Source organism: Aedes albopictus, chromosome 1 (genome assembly GCF_035046485.1).
Source record: "Aedes albopictus strain Foshan chromosome 1, AalbF5, whole genome shotgun sequence".
In the NCBI taxonomy this organism is placed as follows: domain Eukaryota; kingdom Metazoa; phylum Arthropoda; class Insecta; order Diptera; family Culicidae; genus Aedes; species Aedes albopictus.
This window is the reverse complement of record NC_085136.1, coordinates 223,426,258-223,451,959: the sequence shown is the minus strand read 5'-3', so window position 1 is coordinate 223,451,959 and position 25,702 is coordinate 223,426,258. Positions and strand designations below refer to the sequence as shown.

General features: G+C 40.5%; 2 protein-coding genes across 2 annotated transcripts; one reads left to right on the top strand and one right to left on the bottom strand.

The window, feature by feature from the left end:
• The first annotated feature begins 3,480 nt into the window (after positions 1 to 3,480).
• LOC134291168 (uncharacterized) lies at positions 3,481 to 4,710 on the top strand. The gene has a single exon (XM_062858586.1). It carries the CDS (start codon positions 3,481 to 3,483, stop codon positions 4,708 to 4,710), a length of 1,230 nt encoding a protein of 409 aa, XP_062714570.1.
• A 15,886-nt stretch (positions 4,711 to 20,596) lies between these two features.
• Positions 20,597 to 22,936, bottom strand: LOC109413262 (fibroleukin). Its single transcript, XM_019686990.3, has 2 exons — positions 21,383 to 22,936; positions 20,597 to 21,330 (listed from the first exon to the last, which is right to left on the bottom strand). Exons 1-2 carry the CDS (start codon positions 22,705 to 22,707, stop codon positions 21,216 to 21,218), a joined length of 1,440 nt encoding a protein of 479 aa, XP_019542535.3. The 5' UTR covers positions 22,708 to 22,936; the 3' UTR covers positions 20,597 to 21,215.
• Between the last annotated feature and the right edge of the window lie 2,766 nt (positions 22,937 to 25,702).

Below are 25,702 nucleotides of genomic sequence, written 5' to 3'. Positions count from 1 at the left end.
CCTGATGTAGAGTATTAGATAGAACTGGTTGGAAATCCAGGTATCGTAGTAGGCAGAAGGAAAGGGAGTTAGTTAAGAAGTGCGAAGCGTGACGATTGGTTGTGATGAGAGTTGTTTGCGTCCTGATAGTGTTTGCGTGGAAAGATTAATAAACCGTGTTTGAATCCTAATTCAGTAATTGTTATTAATATATCTTCTGAAATACCTGCTTATTCTCTACAACTGGCGACGAGGATAAAGGTATGAGATTAGCTTTGATTAAAAAACTAAGTGAATAATTTGAGAAAAGTGATTCAATATCTGAATTTTTCTGGTAAGTAATGATTTTTTTTTTTTCATTTTGATGAAAAAATGTTTGTCGTTTCCATAGCAACGACAGCAACACTGTACACCGAGGCTCAGGGGTGAACAATTCCATAACTAATCTATTGATGGTTCGAGAGGCCATGATGAATCGAGCAACTGTTTCTATAGTAACAACGCTGTTATTTGAGGGAAGGTTCTGATTCGCCAATGGCAAGGAGGCCTATTTTAGTAACAACAATATTTTGTCAGAGTGTCATTGACAGCTAGCCGATGGACAATAGTCCATTTTACGAGCCGATTTGATGAATGAATTTTGACAGAAGGTAGCGTCCAATAACCCGTGAAAACCAATGTCATCATCAACATTGTTGTCATTTCGTAAAATGGCTCATTGAGAAGCAAGATAGCAAATCGTTTTCTGCTAATGTGTTGGTGATTTACTGCTGCAGTTGGTATTTTCCGAATGAATGAAATCATTGAATGACGGGTAATGATGATGGGTGTGTACAATGAAGTGGAATAAAAGAGATGGCAACAATATAGTAGCTGAGATGTGGTGTCGATTTTCTTGTTTACATAAAAAAAAGTGTAAATACAGTTATGTTGAGTGTTCGGTTGAAACTAGATTTTTTTATCAATTTAAAACCAAGCAAAGTAATGTGATACGGTGTAAGTAATTGACAATTATTGAAAGTATATAGATTTACCGTTGTTTTGATACGGTTGATGTTTGGATCTGGATTGGGAGTTTACTAGGAGAACGTAAGTATTTGTTGTGTTTTGTTTCTATACGATTGATTGTTTTATTTGAACCAAAAGAGTTTGATTGGTAAATTGAATCGAACCAGGAGCGTTCAAGGGAATTTTGTGTTCGGTTTAAACAAGGAGCGTTCATGGAATGTATAGATTTGAACCAGGAGCGTTCGAAGGATTTTTGTGTTCGGTTTGAACCAGGAGCGTTCATGGGATATTTCGAATTGAACCAGGAGCGTTCGAATGGAGAGTTGGATTGAACCAGGTGCGTTCGAAGGATGTTTTGAACCGGCAGTGTTCAATTATTGACAAGTAATTTTGAACCAGAAGCGTTCAGAGGACATTAAATGACCAGGTGGATTCAAAGGAAGTTTTGTTTTCGAACCAGGAGCGTTTGAACGGAAATTTGATTTGAATTTGGGGAGTTTCTATGGATATTTTGAACTGAACCAGGAGCGTTCAAAGGAAATCAGGATCGTTAAGGAACACTTTGAATTAAAGCAAAAGCGTTAAAAGAATGTTTTCATTTTTTTTACCATAAGGGTTCTTTGAATGTTGTGATGTTAAGTTGAAATCATTCAAATATTTTTTTATGAATTTAAACGAACAATGCAAATCTGTCGATTGAATTGATTTAGCTTTATTATAGAAATTTTCAGCCTTTGGCTTTGATAATAAAAATATGTGTTCGAACATGAAGTTATTTTCACGATTATATGATTTTATCAAGGGTTGTTCAAATGTCTACAGAATGGTTTGATTAGAACCAATAGTAAATATTTCAACGTTATTGAAATTGTTTACTTATGTGTATTCATCGCAAATTGATTTTTTTTATTTGATCTTATTTAACAATTGACTTGAATTATAATTAATGTTTGAGTTTGATGTATGCCATACGAGACAAATGTGGGATTTGGGCCGGTGTACAGTGTAAGGTAAAATATTTTTTTTTTTTTTTTTTTTTTTTTTTTAAGGTTTTAAACCGAATGGTTCATTCGCCTTTATTTGAGAGAATTCATTATTATCTTATCTTAATTATTGCTTACACAATTATTTTACATTTCTTAACAAAGTTCAAAAGTTTTCTTTCTTCACTTTCGTTATTTCTTAATACAAATTGGATATTGTTACTTAGACCGACTTCTTCCCTGACGTGTTCGTATTTTATACAATTAAGCAGAATATGCTCTACTGAAAGTTCTGTTTTACAAACTTCACAATTTTTCGTAGCATTTCGGTCAAACAGGTGCTGTTTGGTCATCCTAGTGTGACCGATTCTCAGTCGAGTGAGGGTACGTTGTTCACGACGATCTTTCCTATCGGACCATTTTTCGGTCAACGGTTTGCAAATTTTCAAAAAAGTTGGTCGATGAGAATCCCATTCGGTTTGGAAACAGCTAACCGTGGTGCAATCTCCCACACTACCAGGAAGCAGCCAATAATGTACTCTTGGAAGCAACTAAAGCAACGATTCCAGACATAGTCAAGCTCAAGCGTGTAGGCCGCCGCCCGTGGAATTCCGCTCGTGTCAAAACAGACTGGTCCATCGAAAAAGCTTTCAAGAAAGGACAAAACACGAAGTGTGCAAGGATCATTGTACAAGAGCATCTCAATAACAAATATCCAAGCTTTAGTAAGCTGTTCACCGATGGATCAAAAAAGGCAAACGAAGTTGGAGTTGGCGTCTTTGGAAATCAATTACTAATTGAAAGAAGCCTCAACCAACAGTGCAGTGTATATACAGCAGAAGCCGCAGCTTTGGTAGCTGCTGCTCGCTACTCTCCAAGGACACCTACAATAATTCTATCCGACTCAGCAAGCTGCATATCTGCCATCGATAAGGGTGAATCCGGTCATCCGTTCTTGCAAGAATTTGAACAGCTGGCGGCACGAAAAAACATCGTAGTTTGCTGGATACCAAGTCACTCCGGAATTATTGGAAACGAGGAAGCAGATCTAGCAGCCGAACGAGGCCGAACTTCTAGGCGACTATACCAAACAGTTCCAGCATCCGACGTGATAAGATGGATCAAGGTAAAATATATACATATATATATGCGTCAGTATTACATTTATGCTCTTACTGTTTTGATTTATTATTTATTGTTGCACACGCCATCATCCGGTAATTCAAATAAAATATATAAAAAAAAAATGTTTCATTTTTCTGTCAAGTCTAATTGGTTAATTTAAAAAAAAACGTTACAGATGGAAGAATCGCGTCAAATAGCACCGTTTCGATGTGACATGATCGAGAAAGGAAAACTTTCAAGAGAATGGGAAACGTGGAAGTGGTCTCTCGAATGTTATTTTGAAGCGTTCGGTATAACAGACCAAAAGATGAAGCGCGCGAAGTTGCTTCATCTAGGAGGAGTGGAACTACAACGGGTGTTCCGTAGTTTGCCTGAGCATGCCAAAATGCCATTGGTTACTCTTGAGCCGAAGGTCTGTGACCTAGCCATAGAGTTGCTCGACTCGTACTTTCAAGCCGGCAGACAGGATGTTATCGAGCGCAGGAAGCTTCGTAAGCTAAAACAAGATTCAAACGAGAAATTTTCGCATTACATCATTCGTCTTCGTCAACAAATCATGAATTGTGGTTTCGAAAAATATTCGTCAGAAGTATGCGAAATTCTGAAGGAAATATATTTGATCGATGTGGTAGTGGAAAACTGTCGGTCAGATGAGTTGCGCAAATCAATTTTGAAACGCGATCGCACGCTGAAGGAAATAGAAGAGATTGCTGCAACCATCGAAGACACGGATCATCAGATGAAAGAGCTAAAAGAAAGTAACGCTGTTTCGCGGGAATCATCAGTTTACGAGATTGAACGAGGAAGAGGTGTAATTTCGACGGCTAAAAAGTTTGGCGAACGTGTGGGAAATTTGTCTGCTGTTCATAATCGTCGTTTAAATCAACAATCATCTTCAATGAGCTCCAAATCATCTTGCTACGCGTGTGGACAGATGGGCCATATTTCCAACTCACCGGAGTGTCCAGCTCGAGGTCGTACCTGTCGTCGGTGTCAAAAACTCGGACATTTTGAGATTGTGTGTAAGAAACGTAAGCCTGTTAACCAGTTTGGGGTCTCCAAGAAGGTATCGAAGAAGGTGTACACGGTGGACAACCAGCCCGATAATATTACCGAAGTTGAAGAAGTTGATGATTTCAAGCCGGACGAAAAGATTTACTATGCGTTTTATGGAGGAAACGAAAGCAACATGCTGGAAGCTACGATCGGCGGTGTTCAGATCAAGGTTTTGATCGACTCTGGTGCTGATGCGAATTTGATAAAGTTGAAGACGTGGGAGATGCTGAAAACGAAAGCAGTACGAGTTGTGAAATCGATCAAAGGTTCGGCGCGCATTCTGAGAGGATACGGTAGCGAAAGACCCCTCGACGTTGTTGGAACATTCGAAGCGGAAGTGAACATCGGTCGGCGATCAGCGTTTGCAGAATTTTTTGTCGTCAGAGGGGGTCAGAAGGATATTCTTGGCGATTCAACGGCGAAGAGTTTGGGTGTCTTGAAGGTTGGTGTTGAAGTGAATAACGTCGATGTGAAAGCTAAGCCATTTGCCAAAATCAAGGGAGTGAAGGCGTCAATCGAAATGGATCCGGAGGTTAAACTAGTGTATGCTTTATTTTGAGAAATTAAATTTAAAATGAGTAATTTATTAAATAGGTCAAACCAGTGTTTCAACCTCTGAGAAGAGTACCAATACCAATGGAAGCGGCAGTCAACAGTAAGCTGGAACAACTTTTACTTCGCGATATAATCGAAGTAAAGAAAGGACCTGCAACGTGGGTGTCACCATTAGTTGTTGTCGGAAAAGCTTCAGGAGAACCGAGGATCTGTTTGGATTTGAGACGAGTTAATCAAGCAGTTGTTCGGGAACATTTTCCTATGCCTGTGGTTGAAGAGTATATTGCGCGATTGGGGAAAGGAAAGATTTGGAGTAAGCTAGACATCCGTGAAGCCTTCCATCAAGTTGAGCTGAGTGAGGAATCAAGAGATGTAACAACATTTATCACCAACCGAGGACTCTTCAGATTCAAACGTCTACCATTTGGACTAGTGACTGCACCTGAGATCTTCCAGCGTATCATGGAAGAGATGTTGTCAGGTTGCGAAGGAACTTGCTGGTATCTTGATGATGTCATTATTGAAGGAGAAACAAAGGAGATTCATGATAGAAATCTGAAGAAGGTAGAATTTTAAGATTTGTCAAGAGGTAGATTAGATGATAAATAAACAGAAGAGTTATGTGAATTTATTTCTAGGTTCTTGATAGGCTTAAAGAAAGAGGCGTAGAGCTAAACTGGGACAAGTGTGCTTTCGGGGTTTCACAACTGGAGTTTTTGGGACATCGGATCTCTGATACCGGCATAAGTCCATCGCAAGCCAAACTGAATGCAGTTTCGTCGTTTCGCTCACCGTCTACCGAGTCCGAAGTAAGAAGCTTCTTAGGTTTAGCAAACTATTTGAACAAATTCATTCCGAACCTTGCAACGATTGCTGAACCTCTTCGAAATCTTACGAAAAAGGAGACGAAATTTGAATGGACTGCTGAACACGAGAGAGCTTTCCAAGCCATAAAAACAAAGCTCGCTGCTGCAACGTCTCTAGGATTTTTCAATGCCGAAGATAACACAACAGTAATTGCCGATGCAAGTCCATCAGGATTAGGAGCAGTTCTGTTGCAAGAAAATGCGGATGGCGATCGACGAGTAATTTCATTTGCTTCTAAATCATTAACGGATACTGAAAAACGTTATTGCCAAACCGAGAAGGAAGCTTTGGCCTTAGCATGGAGCGTTGAGCGATTCCGGATGTATCTGTATGGCAAATCATTCATCTTGATGACTGATTGTAAAGTTTTAGAGTTTTTGTTTACTCCTCGTTCGAAGGCATGTGCAAGAATCGAGAGGTGGGTGCTACGATTACAGGCGTTTGACTATCAGGTGGTACATATTCCTGGAAGTCAGAACATTGCTGATTGCCTTTCTCGATTGTCGACTCTAAAATCATCCGCATTTGATCCGGAGGAAGAAATATGTATTCGAGAAATAGCTGTAATGGCTGGATCCACGTTTGCTCTTGATTGGAATGAGATAAGGAACGAAAGTCAGAAAGACACTGAAATCTCCAATGTCATTTCGCTCCTCGAGAATGAGAATCAATCAGCGTTGCCGTTATCTTACCGCGTGATTGCAAACGAACTCTGTTGCATTGATGAAGTGCTGTTAAGAGTTGATCGAATTGTCATTCCTAATACACTCCGTAACCGAGTACTACAGATTGCGCATGAAGGACATCCAGGTATTAATATGATGAAAAGTCATTTGAGGACTAATGTGTGGTGGCCAAAAATGGATCAACAGGTGGAGAAATTTGTGAAGCTGTGTAAAGGTTGTACATTGGTTTCTGCACCAAGCTCACCTGAGCCTATGGTGCGTCGTGAGCTTCCTGAACAACCCTGGATAGATGTAGCAGCTGATTTTTTGGGACCATTACCAGAAGGACAGCATTTATTGGTAGTTATTGACTATTACAGTCGATACATGGAAGTTTGCGAAATGATGGAAATAACGACAGCGGATACTATAAAGGAATTGGCCATAGTGTTTAGTCGATATGGACTTCCTATGACAATACGTGTAGACAATGGCCCACAGTTTAGCGAGAAGTGTGAAGAATTTCAAGACTTTTGTAAAAGCAACGGAATAAAGGTCGTAAATACCATTCCTTACTGGCCAGCAATGAATGGCGAGGTTGAACGCCAAAATAGATCGATTCTAAAGAGATTGAGGATAGCACAAGAACTGGGTAAAGATTGGAGATTGGTGTTGAGGCAATATTTGCTAACGTATCATTCAACAAATCACAGCGTAACGGGAAAATCGCCTGCTGAGCTTATGTTCGGAAGGAAGATTCGTAGCAAGCTGCCCAGTGTGCCTTTTGCAGAATTAATGGATGAAGAGATAAGAGATCGTGATATGGTGCATAAGGAAAAACAAAAAGAATATATTGATAAGAAAAGGTCGGCTAAGGAAAGCGAAATTGTTGTTGGAGATCGTGTGGTAATGAAAAGAATGAAGAAAACTCATAAACTACAATCAGATTATGCACCGGAAGAATTACAAGTCATCCGTAGAGTAGGAGGAGATGCTACAGTACGATCATGCGGTTCTGGTAAGGAATATAGGAGGAATGTGGCACACTTGAAGAAGATCCAACAAACAGATGGAGATTCAGCTGGAAATGATGAAGAACAAGAACAAGAAGCAAGCACATCAAACATGAGGAATAGCGAGACTGAAACTGATGCCGGACAGATCGATGTCAATACACGTAGTTCTGGGGAGGGCGAAGCTGAAAAACTAAGAACACAAATGAATATGAAGAGAGTGAGATCCGAGCCGAAGAGATACAAAGATTACATTTCTTATTAAAATCATAAAAGTAAGGGAGGGTTGTAGAGTATTAGATAGAACTGGTTGGAAATCCAGGTATCGTAGTAGGCAGAAGGAAAGGGAGTTAGTTAAGAAGTGCGAAGCGTGACGATTGGTTGTGATGAGAGTTGTTTGCGTCCTGATAGTGTTTGCGTGGAAAGATTAATAAACCGTGTTTGAATCCTAATTCAGTAATTGTTATTAATATATCTTCTGAAATACCTGCTTATTCTCTACACCTGAAACGCCTCTGAGACGAGTCTGAAACCTCATGGTACTTCCTAAAACTCCCCAAGAACCCACCCTCGAAACGCCCCTGAGATCTAATTGTACACTAAAACCTCTAAAAATACATGTTATTTTTATTCACTTTTAATGTATGCACCTTTTTATGCCCTGCATAAAAAGAGCGAAAGCTATTCAGAACCAATATTGTGATTAAGAAAATGTAGTAATGACATGAATTTCTTGTAGAACTGGCCAAGCTGCACAAGTTTTTCATAAACCATACCCTCAGGTTGTGCTTCTAAAATGAGCTGGATCAGACATGTCCAAACACTGCACTGCACGAGGAGTCGATGCTCAAACACACCACCGCGGGTGCCAAGCGACCACCTAGCTCTCCGTGTTTCAGAACGAACACGCACCGTGTCTGGCTCAACACCGGTGTCGGTGGCGGTGCTCAGGCACTGGGCACGGTGTTCGACGCTTCGGGTAACACGGAGCCCGAGTGTTTCCGATTATGCAAAACACTCGTGCGAGTTCAAGCGCTCGGTGCCGTTCATTCTCCAGCACCAGTTGCAAATGCTGTTGGTCGACGACGAGAGTGAAGTACTTGGTGGCTCCTTTTGTGTCTTTCTCGTCCCTTCTGACTCAGTGGCTCTGATGCAGCCAAGCTACCACGCACTGTGGCCGAGCTCACTGCTTTGGTGTTTCATACAATCGGAAACACTCGGCCTCCGTGCCCAACCAAAACTGAAACACGGAGCCGAAACTGAGGCTCGAGTTATAACACCGACACGAGTGTTTCGTCAGTCGCACTGCGTGTCCATCAGGGGAAGCACAACGAAGGTGGTGATATGAACACACACGGTGGTGTGTTTACGGGCAAACACACCACCGGTGCGGCACGGTTTGGTGTTTTGCCCATGTCTGATGAGCTGGATGTGGTTGAATTTAGACATGTCGGATTCGGAGTATTTCAGGTGCGTTACATAGGGTCTTGAGTGGATTTTGAAGACATTTCAGGAAATTTCTGAGTAATTTTGACGAGATTCAGAGACGTTACGAAGGCGTTACGGAGGCGTTTTCGGGGGTTACGGAGGGTATCAGATGCGTTACATGGGATTCGAGAGCGTTTTATTGGGATGTCAGAGGCATTTCAGGAAGTTTCGGCTAGAGCGTTTTCGGCGGCACTTAAAGGCGTTACGGAGGTATTTTCGTGGGTTTAGGAGGGTCTCAGATGCGTTACATGGGTCTGAGGGGGCTTTAGAGCATTTTGAGCGGAATTGAGATGTGTTAGGGAGCGTCCATAAATGACCTAGCGTTTTTGGCCGGTTTTTTACTCATTCCCACTTGTAGTATAGTTTCTCCCCTATAGATTCCCTTTTCACCCCTTAAATGCTACGTCATTTATGAACGCTCCTTTTCGGATGCAGTTCGGTGGATCTTAGGTGCGTTACAAAGGGGTCCGGGGGGTTTATAAGGATGTCAGAAGCATTTTAAGAAAATTCAGAGCATTTTCGGCGGGATTCAGAGGCGTTACGGTTGCGTTTTCGGGGGTCTCCTTGGGTGCATTACATGGAGCTCATGTGGGTTTTAGTGGGTTCTCGGAGGCACTTCTGGAAGTTTCAGAGGATTTTCAGAGGCCCCAGCACAATAACTTTTGAAATTAGAGACGAGCCAGCCGAGGCCTGAAAGTCTCTCTATTAAGATAAAAAAAAAATGAAACGCGCCTGTAATTCCCTCTGATTTAAGGGTGTTCTTGAAATCGTGATACATCCCTGACCTGAAATGCCTCGATACGCATCTGAAAACAAATTGAAATGGCTCTGAAACCCCTTGGAACGCCTTTAGTAAGGGACTGTTCATAAACCACGTAGACCAAAATTTGGCCATCTCTGACAAACCACCCCCCCCCCCTCACCCCTCGTAGACTTTTGTCCATACACAAATTTTGAAATTTGTATGGAGCGTAGACTTTGGTCAGATCCCCCCCCCTCCACTCAAAAAGTCTACGTGGTTTATGAACGGCCCCTAAGCTCCTAAAACTTTCTGTAATTACACCTTAAAAGCCCCTGCTACCTCCTCGTACACCTGAAACTTACTGGGGCTCCCTTGAAACGCTCATCTTCTGGTACCTCTTAGAACTCTCTAAAATCCTTCTGAAACCTACCTCTGGAATTTCCGTGAGATCCGTTAAAGCGTCCAAGAGGCCAACTGGAACCTCTTCCAGGATCCCCTGAAACCACAGCGGATTCCCTTGAAGGCCTCTGAAACCCCCTTGAAATGCCCCTGCGATCGCCTGGCAAAACCATGGGTAAAATTAGTTCGAAAATATAGAAGTTTCCTTAGTTACACAGCGTATTTTGTTGGGAAATATTTAACATAAAATAAGTCAAAATATTTCAGCCAAACTGTTCGTTTTTTATATTTTGAAGTACTTCTAAAGAAATTTCTTAGTTATTGAAAATTACCGACGGAAATCTCGTCCTAAATTCAGACTTTTTTCATGTTTCTGGAGGATTCACCGGAATTCTAATATTTGCAAAATAACAGATTTTCGGTTGGTTTCGGAAAAACAGAAAATCAGACAAATCTTTAAAAGAACTCAATGTTTTTCGCAAACACTTAGTGTCACAACTTATGGAGACATTTTGCTGATTAGCTCTGGGAAAATGGTTTTTGTAATAATTGTAGTCATCATTTTACACATACTTTTAGTCGACCTTAGAAAACTGCAAAGATGAAACTATTACATCATGAGTGGATTTTCCAAAACTGTTTTTTATTCTTAATCACTTATAGCTACAGCTCTATTGTCCACTAGGGGACTACGAGAGCGATTTCAATTGACAGCTGCACATACATTTTTTTTGTACAGCGACTAGAAGTATATTCTATTCTACTTTATCGAACTGGTTGCCTTTCTGCTGCTTTCACTTTTCTACTCTATGCATGGTAGAAGGATGAGCACAAGGATGATGGATGACGATGACCGTTGTTCCTTTCCAGTCTGATTGAGGGTCCATTATGAGTAGCAGTTCGCCGATGTCCAGGCATCCGGGTCCATTTGAGCCACGGGGCTCAGAAGAGGGTCAGTGTCGTCAGCCGCTCTCGGGGGAAGAGCAACTGACGAAAAAGTGCAAGTGCCGGGGCTGGGAATCAAACCCATGACCATCCGCATATGAAGCGAACGTGTGACCAACTACGCCACCGGCCCCGGCTTCCAAAACTGTTATTGAAATCATTTTTGTTTTCTTCGGAACACCATGATCAAATGGCCATTGCTCTACTACTAACTGACCTGCTTATCTCAATGAAATGCACTTTATTCGTTCACCAGATTATCATTTGAATGTAATATTTCACTTTAACATTCCTTTTGCATCACGTGGGCAGCAGCTCGCTGACGTATTGTACAGTTTGGGTAAAAAATTACCCTTATGCCAAAGGAGGGTTAAGTGGAACGCCATTGAAATATGAGCTTTTGAGTTACTAGCCTAATTATTGATCAAGTTCCTAGAAAGTGAATTGTCATCAGGTCTGAATACGCGATACTTACTTAATGTGATAATAAGTTGGTATATGACTGCGGTGATGACGCCAAAAGGCTACGAGATCATTATGAATTATCACAATAATTACTGACTCTATTGTATAATTTTCCTAAGATCTAAGGTTTTTCACACCCCGATGGCGTAGTGCACGTTCGGCGTGCCTGTCTGGGTCATATTGACCCCAACATCTTACTAGGGGTTAAATCCAGTGGAAGTAATTTCTAAGAAAACATTGAAGCGTTTCCGGAATGAAAACATAACCTTTCAGTACACTGCAGGGTTCGAGAAAAGCAAAAATAATTTCAGCTGGTTGGTCAGTCAAGAAGAATGTAGTTCTGTGTATTTTCGCAATAATCACGTCCATCCAGCTGGTCTGCGGATATATACACAAATTACATTAAGGGAATTGTTCTGCAGACCGTCAATTCCACTCTCGCACTCATATCCATCGGACATACCAAGCAAGATTCCTTCGCTCGACCTTACTGGCATGGAGGAAATTGAGCTTTATGATTGGTTTAATGGTTATCGCCACAGCAGAATCCATGGGGCTTCTAACTACCACCTTACCCCTTTTCTTGAGAATTTTATGGCGCAGAAAATGAGCACCGGCTCAATGTCTGTGCTGTTGTCGGACCAGCTTCTTGCTACGCTCCATAGTACAAATCGATTGAACACGTTGGATTCAATGCCGGCAAATTCGATCGAATTCTTGCTGAAATACCTGGAAGCTCCGGAGTGGTCGTACATATCTTACTTGTTTGTTGATGCGGAAATAATGGCTATTTCATAACCAATATTTTTCGTAATCGTACCTGTCGAGAGAGAGAAAGAAAGCAAAAAAATCCCCATTAGTTGAAACCAATGCCTAAAAAATGTCTGGTAAATTTAATCGAAACCCAAAGCTTGCCACGTTAGAACAGATCTTCAACCGAGCAGAACCGTCCGCCACCGGGACCGTTTCGATAGAACGCAGAAAAATTATAGCTACACTAAGGAGCAGAATCAACGACGGACCCAGCCCGGGAAAGGGGGATCTTTTCTTGGTGATGACTTTCTTATCGCCAGCTAGTCTAGACTTGTGACGCCAGTTCTTCCAATCGGTTGTTGTAATGTCAGCGGGAGAGTGAGTTTTCCTCACTCATGTCAGCCACGAAGTAGAGCCATTCTGCCCGTCCCGTATTCCATCGACTATCTTGATGGTGGCAGGAAGAAGCGTAATGCTCAGGGGGTGGAAAATACTGTGGCACAGCATGCCGGGACTACATGTCAACGATGTTGAAAAGCTCACGCAGTAATATTATAAATGGCGATATGCCGTCAATGTTCTTCCGGACGACGACGACGACGACGCGATGGGGAGGAAATGTGACCCCAGAGAGGGCGGGCTTACATTTCGTGCGTGGCTGATTATATCGAGTTTTATGGATATTGGCTTTTGCGACGTGGCTTGATAGCTGGTGCGTTGGGTTCTAAGTTTTCCGTAGTAAAGTAGGTCAGATGAGGGGATGCGAAGCATGCTCCGGCTGGGTTCCGGAAGTATGTTTCGCAGATTTAGGTTCCAGTGAAATTCGTCTAGCAACCATTTGGCAGGTCTTTAGTTTTTGTACTGGGACAGTTCGTATAACATTTATCATTGATATAATTGTGTCCTTGATTCTATCCTATTTGACACGCCTCACTACAGTTTCAGAGTACCTTAATGTACTAGTTATAATTGCTCACTGTGCTATACATAGGGTATGTGTTCCATCATTAATCTCACGCTCCCGTATTCATCCTATTCGAAAACAAGTGATTATGGCACCGATTGATTCCGTTTTTTTTTGTTTTCATGGGTGCTCACTTCTAACAAAAAATACAAAAATAAGAAACAAAACAAACAGCGCTTCAATCCTTTGTTTTTCGTAGGATGAAAATGGGAGCCACATGCTTAAGAAGGGAACCAATACCCTATCTCCTTCGGCAAGAATCAGTAAAATTATGCTGTTATCAAAGAATAAAAAGAGAAAGAATGCCCTCTCTTGCCTTTTTATATGTTAACGTCCAGCGACAAGACAAGTGGTGCTCTTTAAGCGTATCAAGGTTGAAGCTCTCTGTAACAGTGTTCGTGATTTGTCATCAGGGAAGAAGGTGTGCGTATGTTTTGATATCCGAATACAATCAGTAACGCACACTACCGTATGAAGGTTGAACTTTCATCCGCAGATAGCGCTGCGGTAGTGTCCCCCCGAAGTGGACATTCCTGATATTCTTATTCTTTGCTGTTATGCAATTACAGTACGTTTAAAATGCTTCAATCATTGCGTCATAACTTAGTTGTAGTTTGTTTATATAGGGTAGGAGAAATATGAAAAAAAAGCTAAAACAAATAATAAACAATTTCCGTTAAAGATAAAAGCTTTATTTGTCGCTCTTTTCTTCATTTTTGTCATATATTAGTGGGCAATGGTAATAATCGAATCATAATAGGTAGGTCTAAGGGCCCATGTCCCTTTCGTGACGAACCAGCACAATTGTGCTGATGAGCGGTACTAGTTTTGCATTTTTTTTATCTGTTTAGACTTTGTTTTATTTGATGTAAACTAGTTCAATGATTCAGCCTTTACTTATACTTGTATGTATGCAAACAAACTTTTTTTACGTTGCCTGTGAGATTTACCACAACAGGATACACAAAAAGTGGATAAAAACACTAAAACATGAAAAAGTTTTATCTGTCGCATTTTTTTTCGATTTATCTAGGTAGCCAAAGCTAGAAATCGAAAGATAAAGACAAGTTCTTTCAAGTGAGGAAAAATAATTGTTGATCAATCATTCCAGTTTATCCGGTAATCCATATTCGTGCATAATTTGCCATAGCTGTTCTCGATCGATTGTATCATACGCAGATTCAAAATCGATGAACAAGTGTTGTGTGGGCACGTTGTATTCGCGGCATTTCTGCAACACCTGGCGGATGGCGAACATCTGGTACGTTGTAGCGCGCTCACCCATGAATCCTGCCTGATATTGCCCCATGAACTTTCTTGCAATCGGTGATAGACGGCGGCATAAAATTTGAGAGAGTACCTTGTAAACAGCGCTCAGTAGTGTGATCGCACGATAGTTCCCGCAATCCAACTTGCCGCCCTATTTGTAGATGGGACACACGATACCTTCCATCCACTCCTCCGGTAATACTTCCTGTGTAGTGTAGTGCTCTTACCAGTGCTTCTCCTCCGTATTTTAGTAACTCGCTTGGTAGTTGATTCGCTTCAGCGGCTTTGTTGTTTTTTAACCGGCCAACCTCCTCCTTAATCTCTTGGAGGTTAGGGGCTGGAAATTTTTCGTCCTGTGCACGTACTCCTATGTAGATCTATTACCACACTACCTACATTTGAAACCGCGCAGGTTTTAATTTAATAATGGTTTGCCATTATTTTTTTTACAGAAGTTTTGAGCAATCAGTAAAGTCATCCAAGGTGTTTTGGTAGTGCTTCCTGTTTTAATGACTTTTTGCATAGATATACTATTCTTTTGCATAAAAAAGTTTACTCTAGGGACGCTTGTATTGTTTTTATCAGCTGCTAAAACCATTCCAATTATTTAGTGGCCACCCGTTAAACATAGGCAATTTTGTGCATAACTTAAGTCAGAGCTTAGTTTTCGAGAACAGGTTTTGCTCTTTGGCGTTTGAGTTGGGCCATGAAAGTTTCCAGGAAGTCCCAGAGATCCCAGAAGAATAGGGTTCAAAGGACTTCAGGGGCGATTATGGGGGTTTCAGGAGTCTTTGTGGACGTTCCCACAAATACTGCTTAAATCCCTGAAACTCAATTGGACCCTCCAAAACACCCCGAAGCTCCCTGGAACCCCTTGAAGCGCCCCTGAGCCCCAGTGAACCCCTCCGGACCCCGTAAATTTCCCCTGAGATGTTTAGTTTTCTATGTTGCCGAGAAATTTATCCCAGTTTTTCACATGAAGGTTATTCTACACTCTGATTGCATTTTTGAAAAATCAATTTTGATTTAAGATACAGCCAGTTGAAAAAATAAGCTTGAGAATTACTGCCCTAGAGCACACCTGAGACTTTCAGGTACTCCTTGAGATCCCCGAGGCCCTTTTTAACGTCTCTGATATCCCTTAAAACCACTGAAAGCCCTTGGTGGCCCCTTTTATCCCCTCTGAGCCCCCCAGAAACTCCCCTGAGACCCCCTGAAGCACCATTGAGACCAACTGGGAGTACAGAATCCCTGAGAATTTCTTAAGCCCCCGTGACGCCCCTGGAATGCCCCTGAGACCTGCCTCTCAGGCCCCTGGAAACTCCCCTGAGCCCCCTCAAACGGCCCTGTAATCCCTGAAGCCCCTCTCAAATCTCCTGGTACTCATGCATCCCTCTGAGAATCCATTGAAATGCCCCAGAGATCTCCTGGTACTCCCCTGAAAATGGGTGACAAAACGTCGAATGCCAAAACGTCGAAAGGACAAAACGTCGAAAGGACAAAACGTCGCACGCATACCAGGAACCTAAATATTATCGAACTTTCATGAACCTAAAATCTTTTTCCATAGGGTTTCAACTTATGGTCTAACCTTTCAGAAAAGCCTTTGTTCAAAATATTCTATCGGTAAAAATTGAAATAAATCAAGTTTGAAGATTTTCTCTCAAATGAGGTATATTCAGAGCATAATTTTGTTGATCATTCCGAACTGCAAACAACAAGGCATCGTGCGTGACCTGTCACATACCCGATGGTCTCTTCTTAGTTTTATAAACATTATATTCACTTGTCATTTCTCCGGCATCTGTGTTACATGACCAGCCTAAGGTGGTCTGCCGTGGTTAATTAGCTCATTTTTTATTTTGTGGGCTTCGTAGTCATGCAATTAGTGGAGTTAAACGTTTAGGTGTATATGTAGTAAGTCATGGAGTAACACTCTGAAGAAACTTTCGTGAAACGAAAAATTCCTAACGAGCTTCTGAATGTTGTCTGCTATATGGTGGTTATATGGTGGTATGCAGTCTGTTCATCGTCTAGCAGAAGACGGTGTGAAATGCCAAAAAAAAGAGTTTAGGTTCATACAAGTTTGATAATACTTAGGTTCCTGGTATGCGTTTCTTTACGTTTCGACAATGTTTCTTGTCATCTTCAAAGGAAAAATCTTTGTTTGTTCTGTGCCTGTTGAACTAACCAAATGATTTGTTGAAAGAGTTTGTTGACTGCTTAGCCGAAAAATTCAACATTCAGTGCATCCAAAGAGTCGAACACTCAAACTGCCAGTTATACGATACGTTTATCAAATCCTCCTCCAGAATCCCAATGTTAAGTACTTAGCGATTTACAATTTCGGATTTCGGCTTAGGCAGTTGGTTTAGCGTTGATTGTTTCTTATCATCGCCGACGTTTCGGTCCTCGGATCGGATTTTCTTCAGGGCTCGATAATAATCAACTGGTCAATTTATAAAAGCTTTTTAATAAAAATGATCACAGCATGTTGAGACCCCATATTGGGAATTCATATTGTGTGTGATACCTTGATTCTATTTCGCACCATGATCATTTATTACACCATCATTGTAGTGGCCTAAACACGCCCCCCCCCCCTTCCCTAGGCGAGATCCCTGCACACGCTAGTGCAAGGACTTCCTCCGCCAAAAATGTGTAGATGAAGCACTTTCGCTCGGCGTCCTTCACTAGTACGAGTACGTCTGATGCAGCCAGCGCCAGCTCTCAGATACATGAGCTTAGCATATCGCCTGCAAGATCTCCTGGTACTCAGTAGCAAAAAAATACCGAGCCAAATTTTCCTCCCAAAATCCGTCAAGTTCAATCTTTTGTAACTTTGGCAATTATCAATATTTTTGACTGAAAATTGCACCACTTTATCATCAGTTTATATTGACAATCTATGGTCAAAATTTCAAATTAATAGATCTTTCATATTTTGAATTGTAATAAGTTATGTGAAAAAAAAAATACTATTGAAGAAATCCGTATTTTAGTGAAAAATTGAAGTAGCTTTATGAAAATTTCACTGCAGCGGCAGAAAATATAGGATCCAATTTTCATCCAGTGTACCTTATTGTAAGCAAGTTGGTGGGCATCACTTGGTAACGCATTGTAATGTATAGTAACGCGTGTAAAGTTTTTACAGTAGCCAACATTTGAAATTCATACACAAAACTTAAGTTGACAATTATAGACAATTGTCTATTCATTGACATATGTTTGTAACGGATTACGCGTAACACACTATGTGTTACGAGTGGGATGTCATATAATAAATAACTAATATACGGAAATTTGAGTGAACGCGTCATACAATATTAATTGTTTATTAAAAACTTAGAACTGAACATGGAATGGAACGAATTGACGTCGGCTTTTCTGCTGCACAGGTGCCTCATTATGGTCAATACGGAGTAAAAACTGTGGGCATCCAAATAAGTACTTCAACTTTAACGATGGTTGTAACCCAAATCACTGGATTACAATTATTCAAATTTCGACCACATCATTTCCTATATTATCTGACGTTGTAGTGAAATTTTCACAAAGCAACTTCAATTTTTCACTAAAATACGGTTTTTGAAAATAATATGTTCAAAAATGACTTTTTGAACGATCGATTGCTCCTCATCAATTTCATCCAAGTAAAAGGACAATAAGGATGACGTCACAAGATGACGTCCAAAATTGAAGTTTACATTGTTAAATAGCGTGCCTCGTCTTCTGGTATACTGTGTGCCTCACCACACACACATTGCTGCCCTCGTTAATGCTTCTTTTAGTTGTTTTCCACCCAATTGTTAGCAGTACGATGACATAACTTAAGCTAACCACGTAAATAAAGTCTGATGGAAAAGCTGCGATATTGCGGTAGGGGTAAAGAAGATGGCTGGTGTGGAAATCGCACCGGCGAATGTCCATGTTACTTAAAATATTAAACAAATATGGCAATTCACACCGTCTTCAGCCAGATGCTGAACAGACTGAATATTACTATCATCATATAACCGACAACACACAGAAGCTAGTTAGGAATTTTTCGTTCCACGAAAAGTTTTTTTCGGAGTCTCACTCCATGACTTACTACATATACACCTAAACGTTTACCACCACTAACTGCATGACCACGAAGCCCAATATCTAATTAACCACGGCAGACCCCCTTGGGCTGATCATATAACACACATGCCGGAGAAATGACAAGTGAATACAATGTTTATAAAACTAAGAAGAGACCATCGGGTAAGGTACCCCGGGGCAAGTGGGACCTAAAAAAATGCTAGTTTGGTTTTGTCAAGCCAAATAATTCTAAACATAAATAATTTTAAAATTTCAATGCTTCCAAAAGACATTGTTGGTATATTTCTTCTTAATAACGGGCATTAAAACTGTTTCAAAATTTTGAAATTCTATATATTATACATATAATGAAACGTGGTGCAGATCTTCATTTACACCATATCACGGGGCAAGTGGGACCTATTCGGATTGTTTGTACTAATGGCTTAATACAGTTGCTGCATCTATGTAAGGTAGCATAAATTATAAACATCTTATGCGAATAACTATGTTTAGCAATTTATGTTGGAAAAGTTTTGTGGTATCGTGCATAAATTACGTAACACATATAATAACGAATCACTGAGAAAAAAAATGATTTAACTCTAGCAGCTCGTGCAAAACAAATTGATTTTATTTATACAAAAAGTGCCCTAAGGTTAAATGCCGGAAGATTTCCAAACTTACTTTTCATATTACGTAGTTGATGAGTCTCACCAAAAGATTTTTCAGCATTTACAGATGTTATGTTATCCCTTACATAATTTTACAATCATTAAATAAAGATTTATAAATCGTGAACTCAGAATAAGTCGTTTTCCATTTTTTTCCATACTTTATGGCCGGTTCCTAAATATTCAGAAATACTCATTATGCAGCAAAAAATGAAAAAATAATTTGCTTGAACTAAAATATGAAAAATAGATTATTTTGAAAAATATATGTTCTATCAAACACTTTACCATTTTAAACAATAGCTTCATCATCAGAATAGAAGTAATTAAGTATAATTCAACGATTGATTACTTCGGGCGCCGATTTTTACTCCACTTTTGTGTAAATTTCGACTTGGGCTGAAGAAAGCGAGATCAAACTATGAAATTGTCTTTGTTTACTCTCATAGGTCTCACTTGCCCCAGATGCTGAAATGCACTGGGACAAGTGAGAGCAGTTAGCAAATGGTAATAAACGAAAATAAAGTACAGCTTTTTCGCTTAAAATAGTTTGCAAGCACTCCGAATATTATTCTGAAACCGAAAAAGTTTTACTTTATTTGTTGTTCTATTTTTAAACGACGAATGTAGTAGAGTACGTTAATCTCAATTAGTGAATTGAAAATTACATATGAACAACAATAACATATATGGTCTCTTTATGGTGAGAACAATAACAATTTTTGAATTCAAAGTATCCGTTGGTGTGATACCTATGTTTTCTATGAAGAATGTTTGCCTTAAAACCAACAAATAAAAAAAATTATAGCTGTAGGTCTCACTTGCCCCGGATTCTCACTTGCCCCGGGGTACCTTATGTGACAGGTCACGCACGATGCCTTGTTGTTTGCAGTTCGGGATGATATACAAAATTATGCTCTGAATATACCTCATTTGATAGAAAATCTTTAAACTTGATTTATTTCAATTTTTACCGATAGAATATTTTGAACAAAGGCGTTTCTGAAAGGTAAGACCAGAAGCGGAAACCCTATGGAAAAAGATTTTAGGTTCATGCAAGTTCGATAATATGTAGGTTCCTGGTATGCGTGGTCGCGTCGAAAAGTGTGTAACTGTTCGCAGTTCAGTGTGGATTTTTTTTTTTTTGAATTTGTATGGATCGGTTTAATCCTGTTGATAGCCTGAGAGGGGTGACGATACGGTAGATCCACCAAGATGGTAGGATGACGAATTAATTACGAGGACACACTCATTATGTCTCATTATCTCGGGTCACTACCCAAGCGCTGAAGGTCAGTGACTCATTTTGCACTCTATAATGCTTCAGACCCGACTTGAAACCACCAGTTGTGTAAAGATTATTGTATGGATACTTGGCATTGATGTGCTAGTACCATATTCTGCAATACCGGATGAATTGCGGAGGACAGCCGTAACAAAACCAGACGACTGAGTATGAAATGTCCCTCCACCGGAAGCTATACCTAAGGTGACAGCCCCACCACGGTGGATAGGAAACCTGAGGCCAACAACCTACTGTTCTCGAAACCGTTCTCGAAAAACCGTTACAGAAACCAAAAATGAAATTCCACCCTCTGCACCACCATGGGTGCTCAGGAATGAAAGTAAGTAAGTTTTGCCTCACTTTGCCTAGGGTATAGCTTTTTTCACAGGCGACTGATCACGTTGCACCTACAAGATTACTAAAGGTTTTATCAGTTGACCGCTTACAGCGACACCTAGCGGTAAAAATCGAAAACTGTGATTTCTACATACATTTGGCCAAGTATTCCCATACAAACTTCAAGCTCGTAAAGCGCCCTCTTAGACTTAATTGATTTCGCTCAAATTTTCAATCTGGGAGTTCAAAACAACTGATACAGGAGGTAAGAATTGACATTTTTAGAATTTTTTTTTTTATATGAGTGTGAGTAAGATGTAGATGAATGCTTGATGTACTGTAACTCGTTGATGATATGTTCATAAATTAAGTTTCTGTCAGCTTTTCTCACAATTGAATCGCTGTGGGTCTTTCGGATAGCAGCTTACTCTTCGCTTTTCTGCCGATTTACTCTGGGAACAGCTTATAATTTGACTAAAAGACAACAAAGAATAACCACAGAATACGTAAAAGAAACAAACTTTTATTAACCATTCCATCGTCGCAATTGCAATCACCACATCAAATAGTATTTATTCAAGCCTCACGAATCATCATTCGGGACATCATGAGCCCAGTGTCAGTGTAATCAAAAACGTACCAGCAAAGCGACTGTTTACTAACCTCATTCTGATACTTCCCATTGAGATTGCTGAAAAGACAACAGTTAATATGTTCCTTTTCCGTCATACAATGCATCTTACCTAAAAGTACAACTTTTGTACCACCAGGCGCCATTTCTGTCAACCGCGCAGTTGTCCGTCGATTGATCGTTATCGGAGTCCCACGTGGTAAATTTCATCCCCTCACTGTACTTCAACCCGTCACTAGCACTTCCACTATAGCTGCCCACCCGTTTCAGCGAGTATCCCTCGGCTTCACTTCCAATTTCAAACCGGTCGTACATGGCGTAAGCGTAACTTCCGTTAAAGGTTTTAATTTCTATGACCAAAGTGAATTGTTTGTCCTTCGTAAGGCGATGCAGCGTTTCCAGTCCCAACCAGAACTCTCCGTCGATCGTTCCAAATCCATTCCGATAGTCCTTCCAGCCGCGATAAAAATCAACGGAACCGTTGAACCGATGTTGAATTACCAACCAACCACCGCCGAACTTGTTCTGTTCGCAGTAGCCCACAAATGGTTCCTCCTCGAGGTTAGGATGTAGCAGGTATTTACCAGAAGACGTTTTCATCGCTTTGTCTTTGCAAGAGTGTTGCCGGTTTGAGATTTGGTAGTAGCTGTTCGTGTTTTTGAAAATTACCAAATCAAATAGTACCTGCTTCAATGTTTGATTGTTAACACATCTGTTGTTTTGCTCCGGAGGTACCGTTGAATGGTTTATTATTTGCGACAAATTTTGAGCAATTAGTTGTTCGAGGTTTGCAAGACTTTTGACGATTTTCTCATTCATACTGGTAATTTGGTTTGTTAATTGGAGGAGTTTGGCTTTTTGTGAATCAATCTCTAATTGCAGTATTTCATATCCGAAGCTGCCATCAGGAGACTTGCCTGGGATTGCCTCTTCTACAGTTTTCTTTACCTTGTTTTCTAGCTGCTTGAACTTTGTTTCAAGAGTTGCCTCCATTGTCTGCGTAACGAGCTGTGTGATCATGTTTCCCATTTTGTCGATTTTCAAAAGAAGTGTTTCATGCTCATCGTCATCTGTTTTAATGCTTCTCTTGACCATCGTATCCATTAATTGCTTTAAATCTTCCTTCTGTTGTGAAATCTTTCTTTCCAGATAAGAAGAAACCATATTGACAGTGGTTTCCTGACAACTCTCTGCATCATGATTTTCAATCATGTTTTCTATTTGCTGTAATTTCTTCTCTAAGTGATGCAATTGTAGTGGCACTTCTGTATCATCCTCACTAGGTGAACTTTCTCTTCCAAGCTTTGCTGTAACTTCATTTTCGGCTTCATGCAGATCGTCTTCTTCAGCGTAAATAGTTGGAACATCACGAGATTGAGTCAATTTACTCCCGAAAATCACCAAAGCGAAAATTATAACCACAACTGTCTTCTCCATGCTAGGCTAATCATACCGAACGTCTGGGACCAAATAAAATCAATCATGAGATGCACAATTCTCAACGTCAAGAATTTGTACGTGCAGAAAGTATACAATCTAGAAGAAACCCAATTCGATTAAGGTGCCTGTACCATTTATGGCACTACCTAAGGATAACTATTTTTTACAAAAATAATGTCGTCAATATGATAAATGATAGTTTCGTTTTCATACTTTACAGGATAAAAATATAAACGAAGCCAAAACCACTTTGAGTATTTATTACGGCATGTGCCAATGATAGGAACCCTATACCAGTCTAGGTTCCACTTTCACTATTTGCGTGCATTTCTTATGGGATAAGCCATAACTGGTGCACTATAGCGAAATAGGTTGTACGGAAGTCAACATTAGGGTCACAGCTGTAGACCATGCTAAGGGTGACGGATTCGATTTTTGGTCGGTCAAGGAAGAATGGAATTATTACATAAAAACAAATAGCACGAAAATGGGAGCACTTTGCTTAGGATAGGTTCCGTTCCCCTATTTCAACCAAATTTGGTTAAAATTCGTGGTAATCGTTTGCATGCGGCCAGGACAGTCACTAGGCACGGAATGACCCAAAAACGAAATAAAAACACTCTCAGCTGATAATGATAGCATGTTATCAGCAAGAATGGTTTCAGGGTCGTGCAATTTCGAAAGGAAAACATGACGTACGACGACTGTAGCAAACCGTTTCCCATGCGAACGGACTGCTGTGATGCTTCATCTCTCACCCAGCAACACACTCGTTCGTTGCTGCTACAGAAACAAGTGTGTATGAAACATGGGATGATACACTTGGATTTTCGTTTCATTTATGAGTCATTGAAATACTTCAACATGCTAAAAACACAACAATTTTTAAATAATGGTGCACGCCAATAGAATGATAATTATGTTTTATGAAAGAGGATAACAAATTCGACCACTAAAATCCAATTAACTGGCGCCCGTGACCATTGAGAGACTAGCGCGCACCAGTGAGACACTAAAGCTCTGACGGGTGAAGCACAAGAAAAAGCGACCGGGTGGGAGACTACCGAGTGCTACGATGAGTGGAAAAGTTTTTTTTAACGACCGAGTCATTAGAAAAATGTATGAAACACTTGAAGTGACTCATTCAAATGTTGCATGAAAGTGTATCATTGAAACGAAATTGTACGCCCCTGAATGGTTTATGCGCGTCCTACTTAGTATTGGACGTAACTTCTTCATCAACCTACCTGCGAGAGATAGAGAGTGCAATACCATATAGGGTGATTTGCCAATTGTTGAACACTACCCGAATGTTGAACGGTTTCTGAAAATTTTATTCGGCCAAATATTATAAGAAACGAGTAAAACTAGACGTTTTCTTAGTATTTTTCAACTAAATTGGAATTATGCATGGAAAAACAAATGAAAACAAAAATTGCAGTAATAACCGTTCAACAACAGACAAATTACCCTGTAGACAAAACAAAAAAAAAAAGTCTCAGCTTATAGTGATTGCATTTTGCGTGTATTCTTGCTATTGGACTTATTCGTATGCTTAGTGTTGTTAGACTCTATTTTCGTTATCCTTGGACTTACATACATGAAACGGAAAATACCCAGCTAACACAAAGTCTTATATGATGTTGCATAGGATGCTAAAGTGGAGGCCATATGCGTACATGCTCCCATTTACCCGCGTGTAAAATGTACGTATATCGCCTCCACTTTAGCATCCTATGGAACATCATATACGATCGTGTGTTTGCTGGGTAGAATAACTGATCGTCGCTTCTTAGAAAACCGTGATTTCGGGTGAAGTTGATCAGTGGGATGAAATTGGTCGACGTGTGATTCATTTTTAGTTGCCAAAAATAATGCTTAAAATTAAAGTCAAGGATTATTGAATGATGAGTTAACAAATATTACAGCAAATTTATTAAACAATTCTATGAAAAAATAACGTTTTCTCAAACAATGTGTTTTGCGATTCTGTAAGACACCTTCAAACTTTCATAGCCATAGTGGTATCGCACATACAGTAAACAATCGAATCATTGTTTCTTGCTCTAAAAAGCCATCGTTAAACCCGATTTTGTGATCAAAATGTACATATAAACATTACTATTTATGCAGAAATATGATTTTTTTTCGAAACTAAATGCACATTTTCCAAAACCATTGCATACTTTCAGGCGTTTTCGTTAGGTTTATCGATAATTATCAATACTTAGAACTTGAATAATAAAACATTTAGTAAACTTGTATGAGTTTTGCGATCCTTTTCGCATTCTGGGATCTTAAATACAATTAGAAAAATTAAGTTGAGCTCTTACAAAGCCACTGCACTGACTGATCAATTTCACCCGAAAGCAAAATTATTGATTTTTTGTTTCAAATATTATTTAGGGTGTACTATAAAACTCTAATTTTTCAGCCCCGGGACCGCTCTGTTCCTGAAGGGAACAGGCACAAGCTCCCGTCTGCTGGTCTAAGCCGCGGCAGGCGATTGGAGTGGTGTGGTGGTGCAAAAATACATTTATTCAACGACTTACATGTGGGTATAGGGTATAGGGTAGCGTTGGTTGCAGCGAGGAGCGGCGTCAACCGCGGTGACGAGCTGTGTGGAGTGACGGTGACCGCAGGGAACCGCGGCGTTGGTTGCAGCGAAGGGCGGCGTTGGCCACCAAGAGGGACGACGTCACCCACGGCTAGAATCGACGACAACGGGCTGTGGCCGCATGGAAAAGCGGCGGCGGCAGCGGCGAACATCGGCTGGGCCGACTCGAAGTGCAGCGTCGGGGTTGACCGCCGAGGAAAGCGCCGAGGAAGGTGACCTGGCGGTGGCGAAGTTTGTAGTGGCCCACCACAAGAAGCAGCGCAGAGCAGCGGTGGCCGTGGTAACCAGCCGAAGTGGCCACAGAGAAAAACGGCGGTGATGGCCGCGATGAAGACGAACTTTGGCCGAAGCAACGTGCTGCGAGCCGCAGCGTTG

What these genes read in the sequence shown, in the direction of transcription:
- LOC134291168 (XM_062858586.1), top strand. Translation starts at nt 3,481, where the DNA reads ATGCCATTGGTTACTCTTGAGCCGAAGGTCTGTGACCTAGCCATAGAG.
- LOC109413262 (XM_019686990.3), bottom strand. Translation starts at nt 22,707, where the DNA reads ATGGAGAAGACAGTTGTGGTTATAATTTTCGCTTTGGTGATTTTCGGG. An exon ending in TACAAAAGTTGTACTTTTAG is followed by an intron (nt 21,331 to 21,382) that starts GTAAGATGCATT and finishes TTGTCTTTTCAG; the next exon opens with CAATCTCAATGGGAAGTATC.